The sequence below is a fragment of the Hydra vulgaris genome, chromosome 14 (genome assembly GCF_038396675.1).
Source record: "Hydra vulgaris chromosome 14, alternate assembly HydraT2T_AEP".
Classification (NCBI taxonomy): Eukaryota; Metazoa; Cnidaria; class Hydrozoa; order Anthoathecata; family Hydridae; genus Hydra; species Hydra vulgaris.
Window position 1 is genome coordinate 8,310,001 of NC_088933.1, and position 23,345 is coordinate 8,333,345.

General features: G+C 28.5%; 2 protein-coding genes across 3 annotated transcripts in view; both read left to right on the forward strand.

The window, feature by feature from the left end:
• Positions 1 to 1,161: 1,161 nt before the first annotated feature.
• Positions 1,162 to 3,644, forward strand: LOC136090884 (uncharacterized). The gene is made up of 2 exons (XM_065817860.1): positions 1,162 to 1,514; positions 2,837 to 3,644. The coding sequence occupies exons 1-2, from the start codon at positions 1,162 to 1,164 to the stop codon at positions 3,642 to 3,644; spliced, it is 1,161 nt and encodes a 386-aa protein (XP_065673932.1).
• Positions 3,645 to 5,709: 2,065 nt separating this feature from the next.
• Positions 5,710 to 23,345, forward strand: part of LOC100215893 (nuclear pore membrane glycoprotein 210) — a 94,175-nt gene continuing 76,539 nt past the window's right edge. Inside the window, exons 1-2 of one of the 2 annotated variants that reach the window (XM_065817540.1) lie at positions 5,710 to 6,037; positions 16,290 to 16,453. In XM_065817540.1, the coding sequence (XP_065673612.1) occupies positions 5,856 to 6,037; positions 16,290 to 16,453 (346 nt within the window). In that variant the 5' untranslated portion in view covers positions 5,710 to 5,855. The remainder of the gene's footprint in view (positions 6,038 to 16,289; positions 16,454 to 23,345) is intronic. The other variant, XM_065817541.1, reaches the window with a different exon arrangement.

Below are 23,345 nucleotides of genomic sequence, written 5' to 3' on the forward strand. Positions count from 1 at the left end.
TAGAGTAGCCATAACACTAAGACCCATTATAACAGAATGGAAAGTTTACAACGGAATAAGATCTTTATAGGAAAAAGCAATGTGAAGTTGGAGCCGTTAATAGAACCTTAGAAAATGCTTGTTAGCACTGCATATCAAGTTAAACTTTATCGAGCAGTTTGTCACTGCTCTTGACAAAGAGTATGCACCCTTTAAGTACCTTCAAGTTCTCTTTTCAAACCTGCCCGAGGCTAAAGTTAAAGTTGGTATCTAGAAGACCCTAGAGTTTGACAAGTTTGAAAAGGTCATGAACAGGATAAAGAGAGCGGCTTAGGATAATTGATCGCAGTTGTTCATGGCTTCCTGGGTAATCACAAGAATGAAATCAATGTGGGGTTTGTTCAGATTTTTTCATAAAAAAAATTAAATAAAAAAATAAACAGAAAAATGGGATGAGGAATCGCCTTTAAATTCCATACTCTCGACGTTCATATCGATAAATCCAAGGGGAGAATAAAAGTTTACTAGAGAGCGCTTTCATCAATATATATTCCATTTAAACGTTGTCATCAAAGACAGTTTGACAAAAACATTGTAGGGAATACTTTTAGAACTCGCAAATCTAGAAAATCTAGTTATTTCTGAAGCTTTTTGATAGTTTTTGCTCTCTTTTTGTATTCAGTTTGCAGTTAATGTTTCTTCCGAATGAACAAATAAAATAAAACAAAAGTGCAAAACTTTTCATTTCGCTCCTGTCTCAATAAAATCGTATTGTAGCCATCAATTGTAATCTGTGGTTTATATAATTGTTTTTCCTCAGTATTTAGACATAAATAACAGAAATATAAGGCTTTAAATCCGCGGAAAAATTTGTTTTACTTAATGTAATTAACGGAAAAACGGAGAAAAACACAAAAAACTAACAGTTCTATTTGTGTTAAAAGTAATTAATTAAAACCTAAAAACAGATTGTTACAAAAACATTACAAATTAAAATAAAAGTTAAGCGACTTATTTCACTAATGATTGTTATTGGTTATAACTATAAAATACTTTATTAAAAAACATTAAAAAACATATTATACTAAAAAGGAACTATAAAGAAATCGTTTCCTAAATCAACAACAACCTAAGCAGTAATTGTCCTATAAAATTTAATTTTTTCCCATATAAAATTTTGAAATGACCAAAGCAACTGAAAATCTCCGTATAGAATTGTATACTAAGTACGATGCGATTATACGCACACTCATGGATAGACTCAATATTGCTGAAGAACGGATTACCAAACTGAACCTAGAACTTCATACTCTCAAAACAACTCCATCACCTACCGCAACTGGAAATAACACTGCTTGGAATGTTGTAGTCGTCAAGGGATTAAAAACCACATCAAAAGACCAAGAACAAATTAATATTATCAACAAAATAGCCCTCGAATTGAAACAACGAGAAAATATAGCTAAGGTCATAATTATACATGGTGGCCCAAAATCTTCCAGTACCAATCCATCAACTACAAAAGCTCAGGACAGGTATGAAGAAGAAAAAATATTTTCATTATTGGGGACAGACAATTTTTTAATTGTAAATCATTTCCGCTTTAAACCCAATGTAAGGACCCCTGAACTACCAAGTCCAATAGTAATAATCCTAACGGATGAGCCAGCTAGAAACAGAGTACTTAAACAAGCCTCCACCTTTTTTCGCTTAATCAACAACAGAGTAGATCACAGTTCCTCTTAAATGAATAAAATCAGGCTTTATCAATCCAGAATGTTCCAATAAAGCGTTCCATCCCACCAATACAAATCATTATTAAAACTTTGAAACATAGTTCTACAGAAAAAAATGTAAACGGACAACTAAATAAAATCATTAATTGTGAATACTTCTTTGCAAGAACACTTAACAATAAACTACATCATTTACATAATCTTCTCCGAAACGGCAATCTTGATGTTATTCTCATCATGGAAAGCAGGCATAACAACAAAACTCCAGACTCGCTACTGTTATATGGAAATGATTTCTAAATATTTCGACGTGATCTTAATGGCAATGGTGGTGGCTCACTCATATTAGTACGAAGTAACATCCATTCTGTACAAATTAATTTTAATGTTCCTTAAGAACTTGTAGGTACTGAAATTACTTGTGTCTCCTCTAGTCTCGAAAAGCTACACATTTCATGCATTTACCACCCCCGTGTGCAGCTTCATGTTTTTTGAAAACCAAAGTCTTATGTAAGATGCTGTGTAAAAATTCATCAACTTGGAATCATACTTGTATAGTATCAGGCAATTTTAATCTACCTCTCATTGATTGGTCAATTCCTATTGGCCTAGGAGATTCTTGTAAGGTTTTGTTTATAGAAACTTGTAAGTTAAACGCCCTAACCCAGCTGGAATCAAACAGTACCCGATTAAACAACATTTTGGATCTTATATCAACCAATGAGAAAATCAATGTATATAGCGTAGTAACTACAACCCTTTTCAGCAGTACCTGCGACCATTGTACCATTATCTGTAATTGTAATTTGGGAACCTTAATCAGCAATAAAAAACCATCATTTCCAATTTAATATAATTTTCAAAAGGCCAATTATAATAATATCAACAAAGAATTAATAAATGAAAACTGATACAAATTAGCTGAGCAACACCGTAATATTGAATCATTCTGGCACGCTATATGTGACATTTTGAACTCAAGCATTTTGTCGCACGTACCAGCACTCCATAAAAAAAAGATACAGTATCCAACCTCGCACACTTCGAAATTTGGCATCTAAAAAACGTATTTTATACCGAAAATACAAAAGAAATTTTAATTTAAATACTTTTATCAAAAGCAAGAATTGCTCTCATCTATACGATGTCGAAATAATAAAAAACGCCGTTAATAAGGAGAAAGATATTGTCAATAAAGAAAATATCAACAAATTTTACTCTTTTATCAATTCAAAATCCAAGCGTGACCATTCTGTTGCACCACTAGCAAGATCTGATAGTTCCATTTGTTTAGACGATTGTAAAGAAACGCGTAATTTGAACGACTTTTTTGGCTCTGTCTTCATCACTGACAACGGTGTTAATCCTTCATTAGGTTTTCCATCACATCAAAACTCTTTGAGTAAAGTATTATTTCCATATGATTCTGTTGTTTCATTACTACAAAAACTCCCAGCAAAGTTTTCCAAATCTCCGGATGGTTACCCTCCGATATTTTTAAAATCAATTGCAACTACAATTGCCATTCCTCATTCTATTTTGTTCGAAATATCAATGACCACTAGTTCTATACCTAAAACTTGGAAATCAGCAATAACTTGTCCAATATTTAAGAAAGGTTACACTTCTCTACCAACCAACTACAGACCTATTTTCATGATCTGTATCGTTTTCAAAGTTATGGAGTCAATCATTATTAAAACCATAAAAAACTATCTGTTAGAAAAAAACTCTTTATCTCAACATCGATTCGGTTTTATAAATTGCAGATCCACATGGTCACAAATGCGGGCAACTTTGAACGAATGGACCACTACCGTAAATAACAAAAAAATAGTTGCCATCATCTATACTGACTTTAAAAAAGCTTTTGACTCGGTAACTCATCCTAAACTAATGTTCAAATTGCAATACTATGGAATTAAATAGGAACTATTTAATTAGATTAAAAATTTTGTGACTAACCGCTTTCAATGTGTGTTTGTTGTACCTCATATTCTGAAAACACTCTAGTTAAGAGTGGTATACCACAAGGAACTGTACCAGGACCTATATTGTTCTTGGGTCATTCCACGCCAAGTGGTCCAGAGGTCCCCGCACAACCATCTCCGATTTTGTTAAAATTTTGACAGTATGTTGTTAAACATGTTTCATGAACATTGCCAAAATTTCAGATCAAAATGTTTATTATTTCGGATTTTGTGGTACTTTTTGTAAAGTTTTTTTCGTTCAAAAGAAAGATCTCTCCAAGACAGTTTTTATTGTTTCTAAAATTTTGAAATAAGGTCTTTCCAATAATACAATTAAAAAAACAAAAAAAATTTGCCCACATGAAGTTTTAGGGGTTCAAACACACGTTATTTTAGGGTTTTTTTTTACTTTTTTCGCCATATTGCTTTCAGAATAACTCAGCAGAGAAATTTTTAATCCATATCATTATGATAGTATGTAGAACCTTTAGGCAAAATAACAATATTCAAAAATCTTTAGTATTAGAGATATGACCCTACAAACAAATAAAAAATATTTATAGTGTTGCGTTTGTGACGATATTTGGCGAACCATAGACTAAAATGTAGGCATAATATGAAACTTGTAATAAATTATTTGTGATCTGCACCTTCGGTTTACTAAGAAACTACGTTTTTAAGATATGTTACCCTTTCATTGCAAAAATATAGGACCCCAAATATACGAATTTTAGCTATTGACTGAAGTTGAAGTTTTTGTAAACCTTACAAAAAGTACCACAAAATCCGAAATAATAAACATTTTGATCTGAAATTTTGGTAATCTTCATGAAACGTGTTTAAAAACATACTGTCAAAATTTTAACAAAATCGGAGATGGTAGTGCGGGGATTATTTCGGAATTTGGACCGTTTGGCGTGGAATGACCCTCTTAATAATTATTAACGACATAGTTTATTGTACTGTTGGAGATTGTGGCATTAAGCTGTTTGCAGATGATATTAAGTTGTATCAATCAAGAAACGATTACAACAACATTGACCTTGTAAACAGTTTAAAAAAAATCCAATGATTGGCAACTAAAAATAGCAACCAACAAATGTTTTCATTTATGCTACGGAAGATATAATATACCTACTCATTCTTATTCATTAAACTCCGTTATCAATACTGAAACTGTTTATTCAATTCAGGATATTGGAATCACCATGTCCTTTGATACAAAGTTCTCTAATCACTGCTTTTGTATTTCAAGCATAGCATACTCTCGCATTTACTTACTTTTAAAATCCTTTATCTCAAACAATTTTCAACTTTTGTTATAAGCTTACAAAGTTTATGTGCAGCCTATATTAGAATCTTGCACCTCAGTCTGGAGCCCTCGTCTTTTAAAAGATATAGTTTGCATAAAAAAAGTTCAAAATTTTTTCCAGAATTGTCTTCAAAAGGTGTCATATCAGCATACACTGAATACTTATCAAGACTTATTGTTTTCCAACTAGAATCTCCTGGGTATCTCAGAGTTAAATTTGATCTTTATATGACTTATAAAATTGTACATAATCTCGTTTATTTACCTTTTTCAGACTTTTTTTACTTTTTCCAATTCAAAATATTTTACTAGAAGTCATTCACAAAAGTTTACTCCACGTAATAAATACATTAATGGTACTAGAGAATTTTTTTACTGCGAAAGAATCATTAAAGTATGGAACTCACTTCCTGAACACATTGTGAACTCGCCCTCACTGTCAGCATTCAAATCGAATTTAAAAAAGTATGATTTAAATTGTCACACAGTCCACTAACTTGGTTTTTTCACATTTATTCATATTGAATTTTCTTTTTTTGTTTTTTAAGTGTTACATAAGAATAATTTAGTAATTATTTGTCTCAACATTTTGTATTTTGTACATTTTTTAAATACAAATAAATAAATAATAATAAGAATAATGTAATCTTATTACTAATAGATAACTATAATTACTAATAGACATTACTAAATGGACTACTATCATTACTAATAGACATAGCCGGAGTCACCTAAGTGCGCTTTTTTAAATGGTTGAATTAATGGGTCCCGATTTTAATTAAAAATTCTAAAAGTTGACTTCGTTGATGTCTAATAGACCAGAATATAAATATAATTTTAATAATATAGTATTGGAGCATGGCATGCTTAATGGCGGGAAGGTGGATTCTTATAAGTTTCATACTAACCAACCTCCAAAATTTTGTGTTTAGCCAGCACGAAAATACTCTTAACGTGCCTCAAATTCTTCTTCCATATGCAACGAAGGAATCAAAACCAACAACCTTTATATTGAAGGCTTACAAGGGTTGTTTCCGATGGTGAGGATACTTTTATTTTTTAATGTTTGAATAAATAAGTAAAAAAAAAATGGTATCAATTTTTTAAGAAAATGACTGTATCGAAAAAAAAAATGAAATGTTAAAAAGATTAATTTAATATTCATTTATTTGTCCATGAAAAAATAGTTAAATAAATGAGCTAATATGAAAAATTAATTAGATAAATGACCTGATGAAGATTTATTTTGTTTCATGTGAAGTAATAATATTACTATATTTTAAAGTAATATTAAAAATATTCTACCTAAATCATCGAAATCCTTTATCTTATAAAGTTTATAAGAGAACAGAATTTAATTTATATCTTTTTATATTTTTATATAGTAACTATATATACTATTATAGTTATAAAAGTTAAAAGTTTCATCTATAAATATATTACAAAATTTTATTGTGATTATAACTTGATAGATAATTTTCTTTGATGAATATTTCATAATTTGTAATACAAATATGAAAATTTATGACAAATCATTTTAATGTATTTAAAGAAAATGGCAAAATCAAGTAATTAATTAAAAATTAACATATCAGTTATTGATAGCCATTCCACAGGGTTTTTTTTTGTAGACTTTTTCATATATATATAATTAACATGATCGAATAGAGCTAAAAAAATCTTTCGAAATAAGGGGTCCTTTAACTTTAGAAGTTAATTGGATCTGAAGTTATTGCATTTTTTGTGCTGGAAAAACTGATGATTTTCTAACAAAACGCTTTATCCTTAACTATGGAAAATTAGCTTTGTAATAGCACTGAAATTAAATAAGAAAACATAAATAATCTAGCGCAAAAATCTAAACAAATTATACGTGAAAGAAAAATATCATATATACATAGTGTCTATATACAAATCCTTAGTACCAAATCTCCAAGAAAACATAAATACTTGTTTTATATTGAGGAAAGGCTATAATTGCCATTTCCACATGCACTCTTTCAAAAAACACTGTTTGTTCAATATAAATTAACCTTGAATTTTTTAAATGCTGAGAACTAAAGAATTATGTATAAATTTTAATAATAGTCCACATTCCATTAGATTCCTTGTCCTTTTTTTAATATATATGGAAAGTTTCATACAAATTAGATGTGTTTTGGTACTTAGGAATCCTTACCTTCAAAACTTTGTTTGAAAAAATGTTGATGTGGCAAGTTTTTTAATCAATATTGGTCTTATGACATAATATATAAGTGAAGCCATATAAAACTGACTACATTTTATATATGGTTGGAAATACGTTGAGTCAATTTAGCTGATGCAAATGATTTCAAGGTTCTTGCTTATAAAAAAAGATGTAAGAGAGTAAAGTTCATGAAAGTTATGTGTTTTTTGTCAATCGTCAAATGTTTTTTGTTGCGCTCTAGAATCACTTTTTTTGAAATTAAAGTTTATAACAAAATTATTACAACAAATTTTAAACATAAATTGATATCACCAAATTAATTTTCAAAATTACATTTTTTGGACAAAATTACATATTATCAGTTAAAAAATTTTTCTGAAGCTTTTGATTTCCAAATTTCTTTTAACTACTTAAATATTGTATCAATTTTTTAATCACAAAATACTACTAAATGAATTTGAAGTCGATGATTCTACAGTTTCTAATGTTTGAATAGTTAACTAGATGATTCCTAATCTTTTTTTAGGGTTAATATTTACTTTAGGTTAAGCGTGTAAATCGCTAGATTAAACAAGTTCAATTTTTCTATAGCATTATTCCTCCTGATTGAAACTTGTCAGTTAATGTTGATATTTTTGCAGTAATTTTAGCATCTTTAAGGTGTAACTTGATGTATGCGGATATAATTTAGTTCATAAAAATAAAAGTTTCAACTCCTGACTTTATACGGTTTAAAAGTTATGATATTTTTAAATTCAGCCTAAAATGCCATTTTTTTTGCAAATGCCTGCCCATATAGATATTGTAGTGGTACTTTGTTTTCAAGTTCAAATGGAAGGAAAAGGCTAAAAACTAGTACCTGAACATTTTCATTGGTGCGGAATCCAAATATGGAAAGAAAATAACTGAATTTAAAGTTTTAATTTTTCGATTTTAAAATAGACAATACAAACTTTTAGATTCATTACCACAGGTTGCAGTTTCACCGACTTTCGGAGTTGCTTAACTCTTTTTGATTCTAAATTTTTTTCAAATAATAGAGATTTAACATATATCTGGTTTTGATTTCCTCAAGCATATTTAAGATCTGTCACTTTTAAATTTAGACAAAAAGTTCCCTATTTTAGCTCATATTTTCCATTATAAATTTTGTAGCTGTACTTTTCCAAGGATAATTTAAGTTCTAGTGGAAGAAAATGACTGAAAATTGATTCCAATGTATTTTTGAAGATGCTGAAGTTTTAAAGACTTCCTGGTAGGATAAACAACGCTTGCTAAACTAGTAATCAGAATTAAAAAGTTCATTTGTTGTTAGAATTCAAAAGGGGGAAAACCATGAGTTACTTCTTTCCCCAGTAACAGTAGTTGCTATCAAAAATTGATCAGCAGCTTTTTTTTGTTCAAGCTCCATTTCTTCAGCAGCCAGTACACAAACATGATTCCACTGATTAACTTTTGACACCATTCAGAAATTAGCTACTAATATATACACAAGTTATAGTTATATACACAGCTTTATCCATAACTTCATTAAGTTATAGAGTTGAGAGAGGGTTATAACCACAAGGTGAATTAACATAACAAAAAAATAAATTGTTAACTGCTTTAATTTCTTGGAGCATTTAATTTTTTCTATCTAAAGAAAGATTCAGGAGTTTGCTACAGTTATTTTAAGGATAAAGATCCTACATTACAAAATTCTTATCCAGCTGAAAACCTGGCATGTGATTCTAATAGATAGACATAAAGTTGCTCTTTCGTGCCCTAGCCTTCGGTCTCTAAATAAAAACAGTACCATAAATACTGACTCCACACAGCCTTCACTTTCTTCTGTGAAAGTTTTTAACATTCTCCATGACCTTATAAAACCAATTGTACATGGTTGATTTATTTACAAAACTGAAATGAAATGATCTCCATAAAAAAATTTGAATAAAAAGGCGCTGTAGATGCAGAAATATATGTTCACAAGATGAGTTTTTACTTTTTCTGATAAAATTACGCCTTGGGCTGTTAAGCAATAGCCTAGTTGATAGATTGAATGTTTCTCTTGTTACTGTTTTAAAAAGATGTAAAGCATAGGTTAGAAGCATCTCACAGGATTTTAAATCATTTGTTTATTTTATAGACAGTAAATGTTCACTGAAACCAGCCTGATCGTTTTAAAAATGATCCAAGTCTGTTAGTAAAATTTGACTGCTGAAATTTTTATAGAAACACCCAAAGATTTAAAACTGCAAAGTACAACATGGTCTGAGTACAAGCACCACAATACAATGAAGTTCCTTGTATCAGTTACATCTAGTTTTTTTAATAAACTTTGTTTCAGAGGCATAGACTGGAAGAATGTCAGATAAGGAAATAATATTGAATTGTGGCAAATCTCACCAAACTCCTATCTTATTCCCAATGCTTTTAATAACTCCTTGTCTGTCTGTTAACATCAAATCTTACAATCAATTTTTGAGTCACTTCCTGATGATAGATTTTCTTCAAATTTTGTATACATACTCTTGCTTGATGATAATATAATATTCAATAATTAGATTTGCAATAAGTCAAATAATTTAGTTAATTTCAATTATGTTTATTTTTTATATGGGAAGAATAAGAATAGTTTTTTAAATAAGTATATTTTTTGTTCCTACTTATATGCGGGTTTAGCTTATTTGGATAAGGCATTGACTTCGTAATCGGAATGTCTGTGGTTTGAGACCTACCTCTTCCTGAATTTTTTTTGTTTTTTTTAAACACGCATACAGCCGAATGCTAATAAAATAAAATAATATCAGAAAAAATGAAAAATATGTTAACAACAAAAAAAACATGTACCCGTAAAAGCTGACTAGGAGTATATATATATATATATATATATATATATATATATATATATATATATATATATATATATATATATATATATATATATATATATATATATATATATATACATATATATATATATATTTATATTTATGTCTACATTATGAACAAAGCTTTTTACTGGGTACTGAGAATTTGTCTTTACTACATTTATACTACAAATTTACTGCATAAGGATTTCTTAATACAAGCTGATTTAACTAAGATTGCTTCTAAAATAAAATGATTTTTTTTGTTATTTATAAAAATGTTAACAAATCCATTCCAAGTTGAACATTGTTTGGTATTAAATTAATTACTTTCGAAGCTAAAAATATGTTCTAAATATATTTAAGATGATCGAAAAATCTTGACATTTTTAAATCAAGTATTTATCATCAAAAATATAAAGTTCTTATTTAAATTTGAAAAAATTGTATAATTAATACAAACACATATCATTAGAAATAATATAGTAAAAACCCTTTATTGTGCAAAAACTCTAAAATCTATATGATAAAATAACTTTTCAAAATAAAACTTTAAAGTATTTAATATATATATATATATATATATATATATATATATATATATATATATATATATATATATATATATATATATATATATATATATATATTTTTATATATTTATATATTTATGATATATATATTCCACATTTAAGATAATTCCAAAATTTTCATTTTGGGTTCCTTTGAATGGGACAACTAAATAAGCTGCAATTTCGTAAATTTGAACTAGCATAAGTGCGAATGTCATAAGTGCGACTGGCATAACTGTGAAGCAGTTACAAAAACCGGCACAAGTGTGAACTGACATAAGTGCGAATTGGCATAAATGAGACAAATAAATTTGCAAACATTGGCATAAGAATGAACTGGCATAAGTGCGAAGCAGTTGTTAAAACTGGCACAAGTGAGAATTGGCATAAGTGTGTCGATAAATTTGCAAACATTGGCATAAGTGTGAACTGGTAGAAGTGCCAGTTAGCACAAGTGCAAAATGCCAATTTGCACTTATGCCAATATTTGCAATTTTATTTGGCGCACTTATGTCATTTCGCACTTATGTCAATTTGCCCTTTTGCCAATGTTAGCAAATTTATTCAGCGCACTTATGTCTATTCACGCTTATGCCAGTTCGCACTTATGCCAGTTTGCACTTATGCCAATTCACACTTATTCCAATGTTTGCAAATTATTTTGATGCATTTATGCCAATTCGCACTTATGCCAGTTCGCACTTATGCCAGTTTTTGCAATGCTTTGCACTTACGACAGTTCACACTTATGAAATTTGCACTTATTGAGTCTCTCGCTTTGATGATCGTAAGGTATAAAGATGGCAATAGTTGTTAAAAAATATATTGGCAAGGATTCAAAAATGTTTTTTTTGAAACATTACTAGATTTATAAAAGTCAGACACCATTAAAAAATAGCTAACACGACAGACAAAAGTGTACAAGATAAAAAAGATGTATGAATAAAATATCCAATGACAAATGTTCAGGCTAAGTTAAATGCCACAATTAATCTCTCTGATATAATATCGAAAGTGGACAAAACAAAATGATGTATCTTCAATGGTAGGATCTTCTTTATTGACGAAGTCAGCAATGTAAATCAAATTGCTTTCAATAGCCGGAAGATTATGAAACACATTAAATAAAATATCATCTTGCAATACATAATTATATTTGTCACACAAATGGCTTGATGATACTTCTAAATCATTAGCAGTGATAGCAATATTCATAATAAGTTTTGTTTTTTTAATGTCAACTTTTTGTAATATTTGCTGAACATTTATAAAATAGGTACCACCCGATCCTAGTTAAAACTTTCCAAATGCTTTCTCAAAAGGGTCACTAGTAAAATGTCCAAGGCAAACATACTTATGACTAAATAAAATATAGCAAAAACATTTGCTCAAAAATATAAACTTTTTTGTTCTAAAAAGTGGAAAATTAACTTTAATTTAAATTTAATAGTCTAGTTCATAAACTAAAGATTGACAGGTATGTTTCCATATAAATCTTGTGCAGACCTGTCAATCTTTAGTTTTATGAACTGAACTATTAAATTTAAATTAAAAAGTTTATTTTCCGCTTTTTAGTACAAAAAAGATTATTTTTTTGAGCAAATGTTTTTGCTATACTTTATTTTTTACTTTTTAGTCTTTATAAAGAGTTTCAATACATTATGAAACAAAAATTTAAAAAAATTTTTTTTTTTAAAAGATTTAAAAAAAAATACAAACCCACAAGCAATCTTAGCCAATTTTAAATATGAAAAGATGTATATTTCTATATAAAAGGTTAGTTTTATTGTGTCTCTTGGACAACAAAGTTACTTGAGGAAGAGTTCATATCAAGTTAAAGAAAAGATTATAAAAAGCACAGAAAGTTTTTTTTGTTAAATTTTTAAGTCTATGACCTTGTTTTTCAACTGTATCAGCCAAGTTTAAAAAAAAGTTCAATTAATTATCTACGTCTGATGAAAAAACAGCACAATGTTTATCTCTAGTATAAATATCTTCATAAAGTCCTTTAACATTAAAAATATACAAAAATTTGTTAAAAATAGATAAAAACACTGTGATGTCTTTGACATTTTTTATAGATAAATGAGTTTTTTAAGCAGCCACAATCTTATATTACACATTTTGACGTTCAATTGGTTTAGAAAAAGTTGCTGTTTCATTAAGTTTAGACAATTTTATAATAGCATCTTTTTCAAAATAATTTTTTTTTAAAGATCTGACCAATTTGCAGTTCTTAAAATAACTTTGTAAGTAAAACATAGTTCTTGTCATTTTTCTGTGAGCCAATTGTTGCGAATAGATTTTATTAAATGAACAAAGTCTTATACAAGAAAAATGTTATCATTAATGCACCAAGTATTAAGGAGGTTAAATATTCCAAAAAAGTTTTATTTACTTTGTTATTGCTGCAAAGAATAGCATCAACGGAACTTCCACAATATTTTATTATTTAAATTGTTTGCATTGTTTGATCATATTGAAAATTAGCATCTAAACCTGTTGCTGGTAATGCTTTATACAGAAACTGTTTTCCAATAAAGAACAAATCATTAAGCCCAAAACTGTTTTCACTAATTCATTTGAGGAATTTACCAAAAATGTTACCTCCTTGATATTTTAACTATGGTTTTACATAAATTTCAGCAATTAGCAGAATAACCTGTCTTTAAGAAATAGGACATTTGTCAAAATACATTTTTAATTTTAGATATAAACTTTGTTATCAAAAATATATTTGGTAGTTCGTAGTCATCACATAATCAGGAGTAAAGAGTTCTTGACAATGAAAAGTACTCAAATGCCCTAGCATTTGAGTACTTTTAGATATTTTAGCATATTAGGAGAATCCTTTTTTTCACCAATAAAAATTAAGAAGCTCGTACTTAATATCTGTTCAATAATGATACTATTCTTGTGATCAATCGGATCAAACAGTGTATTGCAGCATGGAGATGACTAATACAGTCAATGTTCATATGATTGTAAAAAAAAGTGTTATGATGCACTAAACGCCACAGTGATAGCTAACAAAGTTTAAATCATTTTTTATTTTCAAAATAAACTTTGGAACACCCAAGTTGTCCAATATATCAGCAGATTGAAGATGTAAACAATTTTCATAGATATTTGTTATTATTGAGAAAGAAAAAGATATAGTTTTCAACATTATTTTATTGCAAAATTTTTGAAAGAAGAAATATTATCAGCTTTTACAAAAGCCTCCATTTCATTAGGCATAGTACATCTTAAAGATGGCAATGATTTAGTAGTTGGTCTTGGTGGTGGCAGCGGAATAGGATTTGGATTTACACAAGAAAATACAGATGGTGGATGTTTTGATCTTAACTTTCCGTAAACTAAAAAATTTTCATAGTCTTAAACCCAATTATCTTCACAAATAAAACTCTTTGGGTATTCTGGAATATTATATCAAGATATAGTATTTATTTATCTTTTTTGTTCATCCACATTTTTTTTTATTTGGAAGGCAAAAAACTTTCACGGACTTTGTAGCATCGTAGTTACCTCTGCATCCAGTGGCACAACACTTAAAAACTATATTCTTCAAATCGGATTATTTAGCTCTAAACATAAAGCAAATTTATAATACATAAAACATCGCATATTAAATTAAAAGACCACATCTTTTTACTGGAACGCACCATGTTACAAATTATTATATTTGAAATTAAAACTCGCCTACAGTTTTATTTTTAAGCCACATGTTTACTCGGCCTGTCACTATAGTAGGCCATGAGTTAATCTAAAATAGTATCTTGTTGTAAAAAGCATTTCTTCGAATACATTATTTAGCAAAGAACATTCTTTTGTTTGAAAATATATCAGACTATTTGTAGTTTGACTATGCCAAAATATCAGACTATTTGTAAATATTTATTGGAATTTGTTTAAAGCATTTTAAATATTAAGTAGTTATATTTTAGTAATTTTTAATTTGAGTTGTTTAGTAGTGTTTCAGTAAATGTTTAAACTTCTTTAAACAATTTTTAATATATAATTACAAGTAGCAGAATATTTGCAAAATGAAAATAATTGTAATTAAACGTCTCACGTCTTGTTTGCCTATTATTCCTCTTGTAGTCAAATAGTTATTGTCTATATGTAATATGTTTTATATGTAGTAAGTTTAGTTATTATCAAATACCTAACGGCACCTCGTATACCGCTGAATTCCCAATGAGTTAAAAATTCCTAAAATTCAATAACCTTTTTTTTTCTTTTTTTTTTGTGTTTGTTTGAATTAATAAGACAATTTCAATAAAAATTCCCAAAATTTTGCAGAACAATAACAATAAATATTCCCAATATGGCAATAACCAGGGTAAAGTAATATTTCTGGCTAAAACCCTGTAGGTGCATTTACTATTATTTTAATTTTCATTCTGATTTAAATATTTCTATAAATATTTATATAAATATTAGCAATTCTGTTCTTTTATTAAAGGTTAATAATTTTTACATAGCTTTAAGGCGCCTTTTAAACAAAAGCTAATTATGGTAAACTTAATGACTAAAAAAATATATAATTAAAAAATTTGCTTACATTAAATAAATTACAGTAACTAACAATTTTTTTTTAAATTAGAGGTACTGAAGTTTAAAAGTAATCAAAACTTTATAAAACTTATAATAAAAAAACTTAATAAAACTAAAAGTTTTTGAATTTGTTATTTATATTATTATTAAAGTCAAAAAGAATATGAAGAGAAACATAGTTTTCTTAAAATATTTTGTTTTCCTAAAGTAAAATAATATTTCAAACAAAAGATCAAAAGTTCATTCATTCAAAAATTAAATTTGATTATTAAGGCTGAATTTTTTTACTTTTGTTCATTTATTATTAAAAAAAGTGGACTTTTAACTGCTAACAAGCTAAAGTTAAGTTAACTCTAAATGAATGTTTTAAAATCATTCTATTTTTTAAAAACTCAAGTTTTTCATAAATTGGATTGTCTTTAAATTGAGTTTCATAAAATTTTTTATTTCATTTTTTTAAAAATCTAATTTTCTACTAGTAATTAAGTGACAGGTTTATGCAATAAGCAACTTTTGTAATTACTTTTTAATTTATTTGTTCCAAAACTTTTTAAAAAAAAAAAAAAAAATAGCAAGTAATAAATATTTTTTGTATGCCCATACTGCTCCAGAGGTACCAAAATAGGTCTGGGTTTATCCCATTATATAGACTTGTTTTACTACCTTATCTATAAGTTAACTTTCATATACGTTTAATTCAGTTTAATTCTTTTTCCGGATATTTCCGGAATTCCAGATATATTTTTCTCAACTCTTAGTTTTTCCGGATCGCAAAAATGTTTTCCATACATAGGAGTTAGGTATATATTTTTGTTATATATTTGTTTTTTTAACTTTTTCACTAATTTCTCATACAAAAATTAAAAAAGTTGAAATAAAATTGAAAACAACTCAGCTTAAAGCAAAATTAAGAGAAATGTATAGGAAAATATATTCCAGATATTTTACCTAAACAATTTTCCGGATTTTTAAAATATGACCTGGATGATATATGTTAAGTGCAAATGTAAATAAATAAGTAAATAAGTACTGACTAATTACAATTATTTTTTTTTCTATATTTAATCTTTCGGTGAGGTGTTTGACAGTATGCTTCTGAAATATTATTATTCTTTATCAGGACTTCAACCAAACCAAACATTGCATCTGTTTTATCAATCAATGATAAAATAAATACATCAACTCCAGAAGATGAAGATAATTTATGTTCTCAAAGTGCACTTGTAACAGTTGAGTTGAAAACACCAAATGAAGATTCTGCAGTTATACTAGCAGAAGAAAATGGTAAGTTTGTGCTTGGTTTAGTATTTAATGTCTGGTATTTAACACTTAAGCAATATTGTTAAGCTATTAACACTTTCATATTGCTATAAGATCAGTTGGCAGATCCAATTATATAATCAAGACTTAATAGCCGGAGCACTTTAAGGTTTTCTAAACTTTATAAACTGGAATATTTTTTATTTTTCAATAAAAATAAAAACATTATGAATGTTTTTTTTTTTACTGTTTACATACATGGGCTGAAAATAGGTAGAACCTGTGAGGAGTGCTGCTACATTGAATGATTGTTTTGGTTTGGACAGGCAATCTATCAATTAAAATTTGTGTGTGTGTGTGTATATCAGGATTGTTTTGATACAAGTCGATTTAAATCATGATTTAAATCGGATGAATAAAAATCATGATTTAAATTAGAGTTGTTAACCGGGAGATTTCGTACAATTCCAGAAAAACAAAATTCTTTCGAAAGGATTTTCAGAAGCAGGAATTTTTTTTTTTCGTACTGAATTTTATGAAACAAAAAAACCTGTCAATGTTCATTTTGCAAATGTTACTTACGAAATGTAGTCTTTCGGAAGTTGAATTATAAAATAAAACAATTTTGCTGCATACAAAAGTAGCACTTACGGTAGCTGCACTTGCGAAGCGAGCTCTTTTCCTAAATGATGTTTTAAAGTGTATAAAGAAAGTTTGTTAACCAAACGGATATAATTGCAAAAAATAAAATTTTTATATACCAAAATGTTTATGATAAAATTTTATTTTCAGTATTGTAACATATAAACATTTTAAGGTTTTATTTATTGAAATAATGATAAAAAACTAAATTTCTTTCGAAATGAAACTCTTTCGCACCGCAACTTGCGAAACAGTTCTTAACGGGAAAAACTTACAAAACATGGCATATTAAATATATTTAATTATATTTTATGAACCAAGTATGTTTAATTAACTAAGTAACTAAAATACTAATTATTATATGGTATTGATAAGTTTCAGTTGTAAACTTTTATAAATAAATCAAGACTTTCATAAAATATACTTTTTAAAATGTCATTTAATGAATAAGAATTATATAATGAAGATAACTTGAACAAAGTTAGCATAGAATGCAATTGTATAATTAGGAAACAATGTCTTTGTTAAAATAAAAAAAAACAATGTTAAAATAAAAAAAAGAATTAGTTTACGTAATGTCAAGTTCATTGAGTTTACCCTCTGTGTATATGTATGTATTAACAGTACATACATTGAATGAGTTTAAGAATACTTCACTAAGTGATTACTAAATAGTGGAGAGTATTAACATTAGACTAGATAACAAAACTTAATTATTAAAATGCTTAAAAATAGCTCTCACTTGTTTTGAAATAGAATGATTTTGTATTTAGTCAGTTTCACTTTTTTTATTCTTGAGGTTCTCTGTTATATGAGCTTTCGTTTTTATTACCTTAATGACAATAAGTAAGTAAAAGAGTTTTAAAGACATCCTTTTCAAAGATTTTTTCTAAAACGTTTTCTTTTATTTAAAAAAAAAAATATTAGGGTGAGAAGGTAGAAAAGGCACTTGTTCCCCCTTGTATCATTTGCCCTGGAAAATGTTTAAATCTGCAACATCCCAACGTTATTGGGACTGCTCAAATACAACTGCTGAAAGTTTTGAAGCTCTAGCTATTTTGTAAGGTAGTGAAAAATTATTTGCAAGATTTTGTAGCAAAAAAGCGGGCATGTACAATATGACCCTTTCCCGAGTTTTTGCCCCTGGAAACAATTTTGACATAGAGACTTGCCAGGACTATACAAGCGCTGAAAGTTTCAGAGCTGTAGCTAGTCTGAAAGGTAGTGATAAATTAATTGCAAGATTCAGTAAAAAATAACAACAGCACAAAAAGCAAGATGTAAAGTTAAATTGAACTTTGTAATGGAACCAAATATTTTACTGGATTTTTATATATGAGAGTATAAATAGGAAATCTATATTTCAGCAAAACCAAAGGGGCAACAACCAACCAAAATTCGCTACTTGAAATATATAAATAAATATAAAAACAGGTGTAGCAACAGGGGGCATAGGGAGCAAAATTTAAGTGTGTATATATATATATATATATATATATATATATATATATATATATATTAAATTTGTAAAAGAACCGAAAATCATCTTCTTTGGGGGTAGGGGTGGGATATTCTCCCCAACCACCCCTCCCCCCACCTTCTGTAACATTGCCTCTGTATGTATACCAAATATTTATGTATAAATTATTGAAAAATCATTTAACAACATAGTTCTTATGTAAATAATAAATAATACTTATTTTTTTTATAACAGTTTAATGAATGCTCATTCCGTAAGGAATTGTTTTGTAAGTATTCTTTCGAAATGATTTTTTTCGCAAGTTTCTTTTCGTAAAGCATTATTACGGAATTCTTATTATTTATTTTTTCTATAATGCGTTACGAATGGTGAATTTACACATGTACAACTTCTGCAATAGCAATTTAAATTGCGGAAGAATAAAATGTGAAACTTAAATTTTTTTTTTTTTTTCGAGGAACAATCCTAATTTAAATTTAGTTTTTTGATTTTAATTGTTTTTATGGATTATTTATTGATTTATTATATTTCATTATTATATATATTTATTATTATTATTATTATTATTAATATATATATATATATATATATATATATATATATATATATATATATATATATATATATTATTATTATTATTATTATTATTATTATTATTATTATTATATTTCATTATTATATCATATATAATTGATTATTACTTTTTATTAAAAAATAAAAATAATATAATAATACAAAGCAAAAGAGGGCTTACGACTTAAAATGCCAGATGTCAGGTGGAGCACATTGGATGATTGTCTGAAATCCTATCTAAAACACTGGATGATTCTGTGAAAATTTGTGAAAAAAACAGATCAATAATTACTAAGAATATTACAAATATTGTAAATAACCTTGGTGTAAAGCAAAGTGCAGAAGAGCTGTTAAAAATGTTTAAACCAATTGCTGTTGCATTAGAGTTGCACCACAGTTATACTATTGATGATAGTGTAGTAGTATGGTAGAACCGCAAGAGGGAATTAAGTCCTTAGCTGAGCCAATCTTAAGCTTAACCAAAATGCTAAGAAGAGTTCATCCGAAAGAATACAGTAGGCAATGACCCCAGCTTATTTTTTGGCTAATATTGTTAATCCTAAATATAGGTAAAGATTTAACTATAGTTTAAAAGAAATAGAGATTGGAATGGACTTTGCTGATTCAAAAAATCCAGATTTTATTCCACTTTTAATTAGTTTTAAAGCAGAATTAGCACTATTTCAAAAGTTCCATGATAAAATTGTTAAAACTATGAAATCTTATAATGATCGTGTGAATCAGGAATTACTGAAAGTTGTTGATCAGTTACTTACTGCTGTTGCATTATCTGCAGGAGTTGAAAGAATATTTTCAGCATTTGGTCTTGTGCATTCAAACAGAATTAGACTCAGAATTGAGAAAGCAGGCAAATTGGTTTTCCTATTTAAACTATTAGCATTAGAATCAATGAATTTAATTGATTGAATTATTGAAAATTTGTAAATAATCAACACTAAAAAGATTTTTTTTTTGTTTTAAATGGATATAGTTATGATTTCGTTTTTAAGAACTATCAATATGTGATTAAAAATTTATTTTTCGAAAATGTAATATAAATCAAAAAAATCCGATTTAATTCAAAAAAATCGATTTTTTTTAAATGTTGTGATTTTACATCAAAAAATTAAAATAAATAAATCAAAAAATTAAAATGAAAATTAAAAGCCAAAAATAAAAAAGATCAATGAAGAGGGGTAGCACCAGGCCCCTCTGTTCTTACAGTCTTGTGCTGCATACAAAGCAGTTATAGATATAGAACAGAGTTTTTGAAAAAGTTGACGCTTGGTAATGATTGTGACCCTAAAAGATTGTAAACCAATCTAACTAGTTTGTGTATATATCAGAGATGCAGGTCAGTATATATCGGAGATGTAGGTCTTGAGACCAAAGTCTTGGTCTAAAGACGCCTCGAGACTCATATTTAACTGTCTTGGTCTTGGTATTGGTCTTGAAGCCTAAAGTCTTGGTCTTAGTCTTGATCTTGAAAGCCTAGAGTATTGATCTTGGTCTTGGACCTCTAATTTTACTTTCTTGATTCTTACCAAAAATATCAACTCAATGAATGGATTAGTTATTAATAACAAACCGTAGATTGCCGCAACTTCCCACTCTCAATGAGAGTTCCTTGCATTGGTTTGACAAGATTCTAACTGAAATTTTTTTATCTTAGGAGAATTTAAAGAAATATCTTTTAATTTCTTTTATATTTAATTAAAATTACTTATTATTATTATTTTATTTGTTTATGTATTCTTTTTACACAGTAATAATACATAAAGGATACACCGTATGAAGAGAGTTTATGGAGATGACCAGCATACCAAATTTTATCAAAGGCTTTAGAAATGTTTAGAGCAATAGAGCTAACCTCTCCTTATTTATCTAATGCATGATTAAAACTTTCGGTTATTATTGTTAACAAATTAACAGTAAAACAAGAAGATCAAAAACCATATTGTTGATAAGAAAGTAAGTTAATATATTCAAGATAAAAGATTAAGTGTTTGTCAAAAAAAGACTCAAAAACCTAACTTAATAGGAAGAATAATGGAACAGAAGTTAGACGAGTCAAATTGCTCTCCAGAATTTTTGAAAATTGGGATAACAGATGCCGCTTTCCAGCAGGCTGGAAAACAAGGCTCTGATAAGCACTTGTTAAATAGTTTTGAAAGTATAGACGGTAGCCCTGGAGAGCACTTCTGAAAGATTATAACAGGTATATTGTCTAGACCACAAGCTGTAGAAGAGTCTAAGCAGGAAATAAATTTAGAGTGATACAAATGTCAAGTAATGGATCAATCTGTTTGTCGGCTATATCAGGTAGGATAAGATTAGTGGATTTAAGAGATAAGATTTTTAAAATGAAATTCAATATTTCGTGACATAAACAAACATGGCCAAACTTTATTACAGTGGTTTCTAGCAATAGTAAACAGTCGTCTGTTTTCTGGAGAATTGTTTTGGTAATAAAAATGGAAGTAATGGTTGCGGTTGGAAATTGAAGCAGCTTAATGATAGAAAAACCATGGAGTAGAGTGAGACTCAACTTACAATTGTCGAGAAGGAATAAAAGATTTCATGCCAGCCTGAATCTAAGAAGTTATGAAAGAAGCACATTTGTCAGCAGGAAGACAAAAAATTTCTACCCAAAGGTCATCACAAAGAAAGTCACAGAAAGCTTTAAAGTAGATTTAAAAGGTATGATGATAGGAGGATTCTGATGATAAAGGAGAATGAGATAACAGTTTTAGAGAGATCAAAGCGTGATCAGAAGCACCTAAGGGTGAATGTAAAGAGTAAGTCCAGTAGAGAAGGTAAATGATCCAGGTTGTCAAGAAAGCGAGTTGGAAAGTTGACTATTTGAGTTAGAGATTGAAAAAGGCAAAAGTTGTGGGCCTTAACACCTGCAGAGTCACTGACACTAGAACCAAGCCATTCAGTGTGATGATCAATAAATTTACCAACAACAACAATGATGATGCCTGAAGGATAAAGATATAACTTGGTTAATTTGATCAGAAATAACATCAAAAAGAGTGCAGTCTTGAGACGAATGAGAGCGATATAGAGTGTAGTAAAAGGTGATAGAGTGAAGTGGAGCTAAGCAAAAGCTTATAAGAGAATAGTCTGTGAATTTAAACTTAATTTCCCAACAAATGAGTGAATTCTTACGAATGTAAATACCCCATTCAAACATTTGACTATTGAAAGAAAGCTATCAACACTATTTAATTTGAGTTCAGCTGTCATCACAAGATGAGACAGCTAAACTTAAATTCGTCTCACATGTAGAGTCATGCATAGTTATAGTATGTAGGTCTGGTGATCTTTGCAAGAGATAAGACTCAGCAGAAAAAAATTTACTTCAAAGACCACTAATATTAGTGTTTGATAGATTTAGAGAACTTGGTGATGACAATGGTTTTTTGTGTTTTATAGTTTTTGATACTTTAATCATTTTTTAAATTGACTAAAGTACTTTACTCAAAGCACAGATAGTACTCAGTACACTATCTAATAGTCCAAGCAATTGCCTTATTTCTATTAATAAACTCTAAGCTGTAACAAAGGCTCCCAATGTAGCCTCAGCAATACACACCAAAAGTATGAATAGGAACACCATGTGCAACATGGCACTGTTAATACTCTAATATTTTACAGCTGTTGATAGAATTGTTTCTCTACCTTTGACGTAGCTCTAAGAGCTACAACAAAGTTTCGGAAACCTGACTTCCAGCCGGCCTTAGGACCATAAAACTGAGTTTTAGAGCTGTACTGTTAAGTTTTGAGTTTTAGAGCTGTACTCTTATCAAGAGATAATAGAATGAGTTGTCTAGTCATAAAAACAGCTGTTAATAGAATCGATCTCTTTAAGAGCTAGAGCAAAACCTGACTACCAGTTGGCGTCAGAATCATAAAACTGAGTTCACGAGCTGTACCCTCATTAAGAGATAGTCATAAAAGCAAAGATACAAGCAAAACCCATGCAATTAGTTAAGAAGATCCAGCAATCAACATTCTAAACCGGAAACAATGTATTATAAGTACGTCTACTAAATAAAGGAGGGTTGCAAAGCTGGTCAACAGATATAACCTGTTTACCCCTTACATTTGTGAGCATTTTTTAATTTTATTATTTTGGACTTCTTAGAACCTAAATCTTGATCCCTGTCTTTTAAAAACTTTAAAGCTCTTGGTCTTGGATTGCTTTATTGATGT